The 12082-nt window shown below is 31.1% G+C and overlaps 1 protein-coding gene across 1 annotated transcript; it reads right to left on the reverse strand.

Moving 5' to 3' along the window:
* Positions 1–3270: 3270 nt before the first annotated feature.
* LOC145753766 (cytochrome P450 2F2-like) lies at positions 3271–7477 on the reverse strand. The gene is made up of 9 exons (XM_082570214.1): positions 7214–7477; positions 6521–6666; positions 6260–6362; positions 6063–6172; positions 5532–5653; positions 5305–5420; positions 4799–4943; positions 4250–4413; positions 3271–3919 (listed from the first exon to the last, which is right to left on the reverse strand). The coding sequence occupies exons 1-9, from the start codon at positions 7466–7468 to the stop codon at positions 3602–3604; spliced, it is 1479 nt and encodes a 492-aa protein (XP_082426340.1). The 5' UTR covers positions 7469–7477; the 3' UTR covers positions 3271–3601.
* Positions 7478–12082: the final 4605 nt, after the last annotated feature.

Consider the following 12082-nt stretch of genomic DNA (forward strand, 5'->3'; position numbering starts at 1 on the left):
AAAAGAATTTTAATTAACTATGTAACAATATCACTTGTTGTATGTGTGTTCCGACACATTCATTGTTTGAATGAAGTCGTTCATTCTTTGTTCAATTCTTCCGAATAAGAATTCAAACTTCAGTTACACTCGCTTGCGATTATGCCGTGCTAACACAAGGTAAAAAGTAATTCATGGACAAGAGTGTAAGTTTTTAAATTAGAAAAAAAATTAAAAAAAAGTAGTAAAGTTTAGAAAGCAATTTTTAGTAATATATGTTCTACAGCAATTTTTAGTAATATATGTTCTACAGTAAGAAAACCGACAGACAGAAAAATTTTCAAGTCAGAACATTTTCTTTTTAGCTCGGTGGTTTAGATAATTTATTTAGTATAGAACTTCAAGAACGAAAAATTCTAAACCATCTTAAACTTCAAGAATGAAAAATTTTAAACCATCTTAACCATTTTCAAGTCGTCCAACAACTATAAACTAAATTCTAAAACCAATTTCTTTTTAGCAGGTTTACTAATTTAACTAAACACTAAAACCTTTTTTTCTCCAATAAGCAGGCTAACTTAATAAACTAAACACTAAAACCAAATTTTTTTCCCAAATAGAAGGTTAACTTATCTACCTAACCACTTAACCAATTTCTTTTTTTCAGTTTTACAGGTCAATTGATTATTTTTTCAATCTAACTTCAATCTCACTTTATTGATAAAGTTTTGGACCAACAATATAACAGAAATATCATCATAACAGTATTATAGTTCAGTTTAGTTTATTTTATGTCAGGTTATCCGGTTTCAGTGGTTCAGAACCAATCGCGGTCAGACCGATATTCTGCTAATACGTACAACCACCGAGAGTTAGTTTTAGTCCGCCGTATACATCCAAAGGTTTTTGCCGGGTTTTATGGGTTTCTGACCTAAATCTTCTCCTGACGACTCCCATAAAATTCCGGTGTTGGCCTAGAACTAACCCATTGCTTTCTGGTTGACCTTGTCGTGGTGCAATGGCTTATTACCAACAAACCAGAGTGACCTGGTTTTGATTACAAATTTTTATATTTAAAGGTTAGGGAAAAATATCAAAACCAGGCAACTTAACAATTATTTAAACCCTGTTTTAAATATTTTAAAATGACTTAGAGTAACAAAACTTTAAAAATTACAATTTGTCAAAATTTATGATCAGAAAATTGAATTTGCAATTAATTTAAATTTTACATTTTTATTCAACAATATAAATTGAACAAATTTTTAATTTTGAATATTGTGTGCTATTATATTTAAAGCCAGTTATATAGAACTGGTAATGCTACAATAAATTTCATTTTCTAAAATCTTTGATTTGTTTTTTTCCAAATTATCTTAAAGTGAGTGGTTTTATATTTTTATTGGAAAAAGAAGTGCTGTTTTAAAACTGGGCTCCAGTATAAATAGTGTGGTATTGGTGCAGCTTGAACCAAAAACCTTTCGGATCCTTTTTATATAAGCTTTTGTAATATTTTTATGTTATCTTAAGGAGTAAGGCTAGGTGCAGTGGCATTGGTAAAGCACGAACCTAAAACCATTTGGCTTGTGATTGGATGTTATGACCACACTTGTTTTTTTTTTGTATCTATATTTATCCTCGATGTGGGAAGGTCAAATGTGCAACCTAAACATAGAGTAACATCAGTTACCCTGACCCAGTCGCCTTTGACAGTTTAAGATATTATATAGATTAGAATTGCCCGATAATTATGCTGCTGATTAAGTGTTGGCTCAGCAGGAGTTTATGCCGTTTATACCAGCTTACTTGAAGTCAATACAGCATAAAAGCAGTGGGGATTGAACCCACGACCTCATGGTGGTGTAGCAAGTGTCCTTATCACTACACCATGATGTTGTTTATTGATTTGTATAGTTTTAAAATTATAAATTAATGATTGAGACAATGATCTACTAGGTCTATTCAAGTTAAGTATCTCTTATGCCAAACATTTTCTGGCCGAAGCATTTGATAGTAATAAAACATAACTGCAACTTATAACATAGGCCTGTAAGCCTCATATGACTCGAGTTATATATCTTTCAGATAACTTTGAATTGCTCAGGCTTTAAAAAAATTGTTTAACTTAACAAATGTTGCTTTTTATTAAGTGCAAATGTTCTTTTTAAAAATAGTTTGGCAATTTCGTTTTGCTGAACGGACGCCACCCAATAAACATGGATTTAGACATTACTTAAGTTCAACGTTTATTTCCGTAAGATTAGCCAGAATTTTATATTCTTGTAATCAACCGACAACTAAGGACAGTTCTTAAAAACTAAAATTAATGAATTTGCTACACAGTGTAGGCTAGCCCAATGCGGGTCTAATAAAATATAAAATTTTAGATTCTAGATTTCATAAATTTTTATTAAAAGTGTCATAACTTTTATGAATATTAATTTTTTACCAAAATATTTTGCAAACACGTTAACCAGGCCCGTGCAGGTCTAACAAAACAAAATTTTTTCGATTTAAAATTTTTGATTTTTTTGCGAAAAAATTTGTATGCAATATTATTGGCCAAAAATGTCAAGTGACCTAATTAAAATAGCTTTAACTTTTATTTCACTGAATATCCGCGAAATGTTTTATTTCTGCAAAATGTTTTGTCTTGAATCTTAGTAAAGCCGGTTAATAGGTAACGTTATCAGCGAGATATAAATATGCTGTAACCTTTGTTCTATTGCATTGTTTTACAAAATGTTTTATCTTAAATTTTAGGTAAAACAATACGCTTCTGTTTCAATACAATTTTTTAAGTTTGGCGACTTTAATAAATAAAAATTTAATAAATTTGTTATAACTATGGTATATATTAATGTACGAGAATAAAGTTTTGTAAAAATGTTTATTAGACTGGTACACCTTGATTAAGTAACTAATTTATTAAAAGAAATTACTCATTTTTTAAATCTATGTAGATTTCCTTTTGCAGACCTAATTTATCTGAGGTATTTCATCAATTAAGTAAAACATGGCAAAATATATTGAACAACGAAAGAGTGGTTGAAACCTATTGCATATTTTTTGTTTTTATAAATCTGACATACTAATTAAAATAAAAAAAGTGAAATTATAGAAATTTTAGATATTGTTCAACCCCAAATATAATTTTGAATTCTGTATCTAAAAAAAAAATAAATAAACCCGAACCATCTTCTTGTTTAAAAAAATTTGACATATATTTTTTTTGAATTTTAAATGAAGTTATAACAAATAAAAAATTTTATTATTAATTGTACAAAATTACAAGTAAAACTTACGTTTTTATATCCCACAATATTATTAATAAAACAACAATTTCATGAAAAACTGTTGACCCCTCAAAAAAATTTAAATGAAATAAATAAAAAAGATGTAATAACATTTAAACACGACTGTGATGATATAAAACACACCTAAAGATACACCAACGCTCTTTTTAAAAACTAAAACATAAAATTAATTTACAAGGCATGGGTCACGATTAAAATAAAGACACTTAACTAAACAGTTAGCTACTGAAAATGGTGTTAAAAAAGTTTATATTTGAGTATGTTAGCTAGTCTATGTACTAGGTATAAACGAACAGCAAGAAATTTTATCTTTCCTTTGCCACAAACTTGTACTTGAAGGGAATAAAAAACACGTTTCTACACCCATCATCAATGACTGGCAACTCCTTTGCATCTGGGTCCGGAAGAAACTCGAATTTTTGAACCAAAGACACAAGGTACACAAACATTTCCATGCGGGCCATTTGCTCTCCCAAGCAGTGACGCGGTCCGATTGAAAATGGGATAACTCTGCCAGATTTCACAAATTTACCCTCAGCGTTTAAGTGGCGTTCTGGCATAAATTTCTGCGGCTCGTCCCATATGTTTTCGTCAAAATGTACAGCCCATAAATTAGGCAATACCTAGTAGAATATTAAAATGTTGTACCAGTTAAAGAAATGCTTAAAAATTTTTACAACATTTTTTGTATTTATTTATCCTTGATTTGAACATACAGTAACATCACGACTTATTGGATGTTGGCTTAGCAGCATTTCGTACGGTTTATAGCGCCTTACTTAAAAGGTCGGTACAGTGTGAGCAGTGAGGATCGAACCAAGGACCTCATATAGTGAAGCTTAGTGTTCTGACCACAACACCACGCTGCTGGTCAATTTATACAATATACCAAAACTGTTTGCACATATTTATCAAAAACTAGCATAAAAAATTGTTAATTTAGCCATGCTTACAGTTGTGCCTTTGGGTATATTGTATCCTTTAAATACAACATCATTTGAAGTAGCATGAGGAAGACTCAGAGGTACTAATATTCGAAATCTGAAAATTTCCTCAATGAATGCACATGTGTATGGCATGCTGTCTTTTAATGCATATGTAGCTTTACCATCCTGCCCTAAAAATATATACGAAAACTCCAAGTTAATAAAGGTGTACTAATGGAGAAGAATAATAAAAAAAATATATACATTGAACAGAATTAGCTGAAGCATAAATAGTAATACTGTAGAATAAAATAAAATAACAAGATATTTGTATCAAACCCATTTTTAATAAAAATGCAAATTTTATTTATATTAATCTCATTTTTCCAATTTTTAATATTATTTCATTCTGATTTGGTGCTTAGTAAGTTATAGATAATATTCTAAAGATAATTTTAACATGTATTTAAATCATATGTCTTTTGTGGTCATATTGTCGACATCAGCTTCCTCTTAATAAATTAAAAAAAACTCTAAGGGCTTAGTCTGTTTGGTTCATAAATTTAAAGTATTTACCTAAAACTTTTTCCACTTCAGCATACAACTTTTCTTGGACTTGTGGATAATGTAACATGCATAAAAATGACCATCTTAAAGTGCTCATCGTTGTTTCTGTGCCAGCTTCAAATAAATCTCTAATGTACTGAAGCAGTTGTCGTTTCTAAAGCAAAAAAAAGAAATTTTAGGTATTTTTTTATTTCACATTTATTTATCTTCGATTGTGGGAAGGTTAACTTTACAATCTAAACATAGATTACCTTACGTTACCCTGACTCAGTTTCGACTTGCCTAGGCAGTTTGGTATATAATTGATTATAATTTTCTAATAATTATAAACTGTTGATTAAGTGTTGGATCAAGCAAAAGTTTAAACTATACCTTACTTAAGGGTGCTACAGCACAAGAGCAGTGGAAATCAAACCCAAGACCTCATGTAGTAAGGCCAAGTGTTTTGACCACTATAACACGCTGCCAAGCTTCTGAATTATCAAATACATTTAAAAAAAAAATTATATTCCTACCAAAAAATATTTGTTGCCTTCCTTTTTCTGTTCCCGAATATAACAATCAATAAAATCTCGTGGGTTTTCAGGGTCATAAGTTTTTTCATGATTGTCAACAATTTCCTGGAAGCCCTCTAAAAAATTTTTTCAGCATTATTTCTTTCAAAAATATAAACATTTTGCTATTTTATATTTGGGTCATATTTTAATAATAAAAATTACAAAATTAAGAAAATAAAACCTACCGAACAAGCCATCTATGTCCTTCTTTAAACCTGATATGTACCCATTGAAAGGCGGAAAATTTTGCAAAAATGGTGCAAACATTAATAATCCAAACATCATAGCTGCCTTTGGATCTGTTGTACTGTTAAAACAATCACAAACTTTAAATATACTAACAACAAATATAATGCCTTTTGAATATTGTTTTGTGTAGGCATTTTCTGTGTGAAGGTGAGTTACCAAGAAATAAACTAATTTATGTTGTTTACCGAACTGTAGGACCTAGTTTTATTGGGGAGATTTTTTATTGCCCCCAACTTTTGCTATAAACAATACGAAATCCTGCCATGCCCAATTCCAAATGACAAGTAAATTATTTGGTAAAAAAATAAATAAAATTTGAAACTGGGAAAGGAAACTTAAGACCGGTTTGAGGTAACAAATTGTAACCTTATGTATAGTCCTTAAAGTCACCCTTTAACATCAAAAATATATAGGATACACAACAAAATTAAAAAAAAATGTATTTAAGTCATTTTAGTAAAACCTACTTTGCTTCAAGTAAATGCAACATGTCGATGTACATTGGGTCAGTGTACTCAAATCTTTCCCCAAAAACTACGCGGCAAATATTGTTGGACACAGCTTTTGCAAGCATTGGCTTAAAAAGAATTAAAATAATATTTTTGTAAATGCAAGTACAATATACCTAAATATAAATTTTAAAGTTTTTATAAAAAGTTGATACCAGAATATCGAAAGCTTTTCCTTCAGTAGAGCGTATAAGTTCATACAAATATTCAAGTTCCTCTGCAAAGTTAGTTTCCATGTCCTTTTTACCAATTCCAAATCTAAATTTAATAAATTTAAAAATTAACCCTCCAACAAATATGAAGATTATTTTGGTCAGCAACAATAACAAATATATTTAAAAAATTGTATAATTCAATTGTTAAGTTACAAATTTTATTGAAAAAGCATATAATTTTAATCTGCACCAAAGATTTACCCTCGTAAAGTATGAATTCCAAAAGTTCGCTGAGATTTCCACATTTCTCCGTAATCGATAAATGCAATTCCCAGTCCATCTGTAAATGTCTTCATAACAGGAATATCTGGCCTTCCAGAAAAATCTGCACCTTGTTTAACTAAAGCCTGTTATATTTTAATTGCACAGTTACTAAATTTTGTAAATAGCTTGTAATTCACATCTTGCTAAAAAGTTTCAAACCATAAGAGTGTGCAACAAAAAAAACAATAATCTACGATTGGGTGTATAGTGGGTATACTGGGTTGGAATATATAAATTTATATTATGCCGGCAGCGTTGTGTAGTAGTCAGAACACCTGCTACAATACATGAGGTCAAATGTTCGATCCCCACTGCTTTAATGCAGTAGCACCCTTAAGGAAATCGCTGTAAGTGGTATGAAAATCTGCTGAACTAGCAGCTTAATTTTTAGGCAATTATGTTCAATAATCCGAAACTTCCAAAGGCAACTTAAGACTGTGTCAGGATAACAGTTATTACTTTATATTTAAGTCGTGAAATCAACCTTTCTACATCGAGGATAAAAATATTTAAAAAATAAAATAACAAATTTGGCAAAGACTGTAAAATATAAGTGACATAATCGTGTAAAACAATTAACTGATTGTTGATATCGCTTATTAATAAATTGTTAATATTGTCAGAACTTACTTGTTCAATATCTTCATAACTGTTTAGAACAATCCAATCTTGTCTTCCCATTCTTATACTAAAAACACTTCCATATTTTTTCGTCCATTTTTTATAAACTTCTTCGCCCCTGTCCCCTACATAAGGAAGTACCCCAAATAACGGAATTCCTCTTGGCCCTGGAGGAAAATTCTTTGGTCGTTTGTACCAGTAGTGAAATAGAAGACCAAACCCAACTATGATCAGTGCTGAGGTCACCGAAAAACAGTCATACATTTTTTTAAATTTTTTTCAAATATTATAATCTGCAATAATCAAAATTTAGTTTTGATATGCTAATCATCAGCTAATATAGGTTTGCTAACAATACCAATTAATTACCATGTCCTGAAACAGTGTAACAAACCACTGCCCATTGACATATCCTATTAGAACCAGATTTATTAAATAAATCTGTAAATAACCGTAATGGCATTATTGATTATGGTGCTAACTGCTAAAAACATAATTTATCAAAACAGTTTGCATTGACAAATAATAAAATAAAACTGTTTAATCCTTTATAAAGACTAGTCTATTGCATATTTCTGTATTATTGCGAAAAAATAAAAGACTTTTATTGTGAAATTCTTGAAGGTTAAAAGATCGGCGTCTTGTGCAAAATCTCGTGACAGAATATGTCATATGACTATGCAGACACTAAGCTAGTAAAAAGAAAACAACTTAAAGAAAGTAAACAACACAAGGGAATGCCCCTACAATAACGCCATGACGCAACAACCGCGAAACTTTTTTTAGGCACAAATAGTAAGATATTTATTTATAAGATGTTGGAGCAAATATGCAATTATCTGTGGGGTCCCCCCCCGCATTTTACACAATTGTATTATGACATTGGTTTGAAGAGGACATGTCATTTTACATAGGTTACTGTGTTGCAGTAAGAAATACCACAAAAAAATCTTTTGCGTACAAATTTTAGTTAAAAGATTCTTATAATATCAATACTGAAAAATTAATTTCGATTTTTATATTACCCTGGCCTGCCAACCTCTAAACTACCCTGCTTTCTTTGGTCTATTACCTACCCTTCCTGCCCCCTAACTCCTGCCATACCAACCCTTCCCCGCCCCCCGTACCTTGCTTAGTACAGTCATTAAATACTTGATACCTAATTTATATTTTTTTTTATAATTATATTTAAGTTATATTTATTTATATCTATATTTACTAGATGTTAATTACAAATGATTAAACAAATTAATCTAGTTTTTTATTTTATTTTTATAGTTGATATGCTTTATATTTATTTATATATAGATTAAGATTAAAAATGATTTCGAACCTTATTTTATTTATTAAATAAATTTAGTTATTGTTTCTATTTGGCCTGTATTAGTGCAAAAAATATCTTTATATTATAAATATTAAATACTACATTTAGGCTACAAAAAAGAGTTACAACCAGATAAAATTCACTATAAATATATTGTTTAATTTATTCAATGCATTTCTACAATTTTATAATCAATTTTTGTTATAAAAACTTAACTTGTATGTTAGATGTAAAATAATTTATATATTTTTTAAAAATAAAATTTAAATAACTATGTAATTAATAGTTTTTATTATACTAAAAAATATATTTTAAATACTTGCTAACATGTAAATATTGCAATTGGCCAATGCCAAAACGTCGGACAAATTGCCCTTTGTTACGTCACAAAAACTAAAATAAATAATGTCAGGAAAAAAATTAAAGAAAATTTACCCATATTTTTGATTATCGGAAGTTACGTTCTGTATAATCATTCTACAAGTTATCTATTTACTATTTATTTTCTACGGAAACTATTTTTATTCAAGTATGAATATCCAAGGAAACGAATACTTGAAAAAACCAACCGAGTCTGAAAAGACTACATGCCAAGCTCGTGGCTATAACTTGAGCGACGATTTTCTGGGCGGAGGAGCCGCAGGAAGGGTGTTTTTGGCGACACCAACGAAAGATCAGGTCGCCAGGAACCCTAGAATTGGTCTTATCTCCCGTGAATCCAAGGTAGGGTGTATATTTTATCATGACAGCCTACGTAATGTGATATAATGACGTAGGTTTGTATGTTACTAATGTATTTTTAAGTGGCCCTTTATCCAAAAATTCCGTAAATTTTATGCTAAACTTTTTTTATAGTGACGTCATAATAAGGGCTTGTTAACTCATTGCCATGTATACAAAAATATTTTCATTCACTTACTACTGACAGATTGTATAATAAACACCTTTTTACCTTCTATTTTACTTGTTTACAGGTGGCTATTAAGATCATCTACCTTGACCTGGGTGCACAATTGCTTGGTAGAAGTGCCAAGTTGGTGCCCAAGGAGATTAGTCTGCTAGATCGCTTCTTCGGATCTCCGAATGTTGTGAGTATATACTACCAACAAATTACTCTTAATATTTGTGTTACTGAACTATGATAAGCCCAAATTTTGTATAATTTGTAAGTTTTTGCAACCAAATGCTTAAGTTTGCTACTTGTATAAACATAAAAATTTTAACTTGCGCATAAATAAGCAAAAGTTAGCCAGTGTCACGTGCGCCTGTAAAAATGAACCAAATATTTTGATTAAGACCTGGTTGCTTGACGTGTTTGTCATGCACAAGCGAGTGTTCCTAGTCATGGAATACATGAAACTCGGTAATCTGAAGCAACTCCTCTACAAGCTGAAGGAGAGAAAGGAGAAGTACCTCGTTGAGGAGAAATCCTGTGCCATGTTCCGGAACATTGTCGAAGGTGTTCACTACCTGCATGAACTTGGCATCGCCCATCGGTAAGATTTTCAGGCCTTTTTTTGGTTCTGTCGAAATGTGATTTGTATTTGTTATTTAGCGAAGTTTTTGCATATCATGTGTTCTCTAATGATTCCTGACACTTTATAATTAGTCATTTACAGTCTAGTTTTTATCGTGATCTGTTGCCACAAACTTAATTGGGACTTCAAATTCAAATGTTTTTCGTGATGCTTAAGTTAACAAGATGCATTTGTTTACCTTGTATCTGTATTATTTCATTGTTTTTTTTCTATTATTTAAAGTAATGCATTGATGGTTTTATCGTTTTATTAAAATTACCGCCCTACTATTCGTAACAATATATTTAACAGAGTTAGGTGGTTTGTTTTTACGGTGAGCCGTAATAAGCTAAGTACCTATAGGGTTTTACTAAATTATAGAGATTGCCTCGTCTAAAAAAAAGATCAGGGTGAGGGTAATATTTAGTTAGAACCTTTATTTTTAATTAAACGATAGACTAATTACGTGACTCTAAACTTTTTTGTAGCAGTATTTTGCGGGTGTGGACACTTGCTAACGTATGGGAAATTTAAAACTTTAATTAAAATATTATCAATACAAAACACGGACGAAAATTACCCACTACTCGACTAACCTGATTTTAAATGTTACTAAACAGAGATTTGAAACCGGAAAACATTCTGATTTCCGGTGACTTCAATGTCAAGATCGCCGACTTTGGTCTTGCCACCGAGGTGATCGACCCGGTGACTTTAGACGAGGTTATGCGCGAAACATTCTGCGGGACCCCATCCTGCATGGCCCCGGAAATAGCTTTGAGAAAGAAGTATGACGCACTCTGTGCTGATCGCTGGAGCCTGTAAGTAAAAGAAAATTTTGAAAAATAACTAACGTATTTTTTCAGCATGAGCATGTTTATTGTTTTATGTTAAGTTCTATCTTATTATTGCCTTTCTATATGACCTAAAACAAATTTCGTGACTTTGTTTTATCAACCGAATAGTTCTTTTAGAAATGCAAGCTAACATTAGACTAAAACCAGTTATTTATGCTTGTAAAAAAACATTAAATACCACGCAATCAATAAGTACATAACTTTTAAAAACAGAATCCTTCAAATTAATTAAAATGTGTTGTTTACGGTTGTTAATTGGTTTTATTTAGTGGAGTAATCTTGTATGTAATGGTGCACGGTGTGTACCCATTTCCCTGCAAGACTTACGATGAATTGGTGAAGCATTTTCTTTCAGGAGCGGAACTGAAATTTCGTGAAGGCCTGAGTGACGGTTCGTTAACTTTCTAGTTCAATAAAATTTTGAACATGACTTTAAAAGTGTTAGTTAAGTTTATTGTAAAGAACACAACCCTGTTTGCTAAACCACACTTTAAGATGAGTTATATTTTGTGTTTAGAATGCAAGAACTTGCTTAGCAAGTTGTTGAACTTTAGTCCAACGAAAAGATTAAACACCCAATCCATTTTGGCCCATCCATGGATGGCTCAAAGTGTGAAAAGACCTTTGGTAAGCTATTTTACCTTTTCCGTATTTGGTCGTTGTATATAAATTGTTATAAAAATTGTTACGTAATTATAGTTGTATACCCATACAAAACACTATTTTATTTAAATGGTATCTGCTTTTGCGCATAAGTTGTTGCCAGAAACATTCGTATGTAAATAAAATATTTACTTATTTTTTTATCACATTACAGCCTACAATTAACCAAAAAGCGCTGGAAAGAGCTAAGCAGTATCCGGGTAAGCAAAATAGAAATATTTACCTTGCTACAATTTTTAATTGTGTTCTTGCGATGTTTTTGTTTTATCTGTTTGCTTTTTGCTATATTACATAAACTTCTAATCCTTTTGTTTTAGCTTTTAAGGCAAGAAAGGCGTACGTTGAATCGTACATTGTACAACGTGCTGGCATACTAAACAAAATGCTGCTCGAGGTTCAGTACAGCCATCAGGTGCCAAAGCCATTCTTAAGCGAGTTTGGTATGGCCATTGCTGTTGATAAGATTGACAAAGGAGATCTCTGTGTTGAGGTCTGGAGGCTTGCTGGCGCCCCAAAG

The sequence above is a fragment of the Corella eumyota genome, chromosome 5 (genome assembly GCF_963082875.1).
Source record: "Corella eumyota chromosome 5, kaCorEumy4.1, whole genome shotgun sequence".
NCBI classification, from domain to species: Eukaryota; Metazoa; Chordata; class Ascidiacea; order Phlebobranchia; family Corellidae; genus Corella; species Corella eumyota.

What these genes read in the sequence shown, in the direction of transcription:
- LOC145753766 (XM_082570214.1), bottom strand. Translation starts at nt 7,468, where the DNA reads ATGTATGACTGTTTTTCGGTGACCTCAGCACTGATCATAGTTGGGTTT. An exon ending in TTGCATTTACTTGAAGCAAA is followed by an intron (nt 5,654 to 6,062) that starts GTAGGTTTTACT and finishes TTGTTTTAACAG; the next exon opens with TACAACAGATCCAAAGGCAG. An exon ending in TGAAGTGGAAAAAGTTTTAG is followed by an intron (nt 4,414 to 4,798) that starts GTAAATACTTTA and finishes ATATATTTTTAG; the next exon opens with GGCAGGATGGTAAAGCTACA.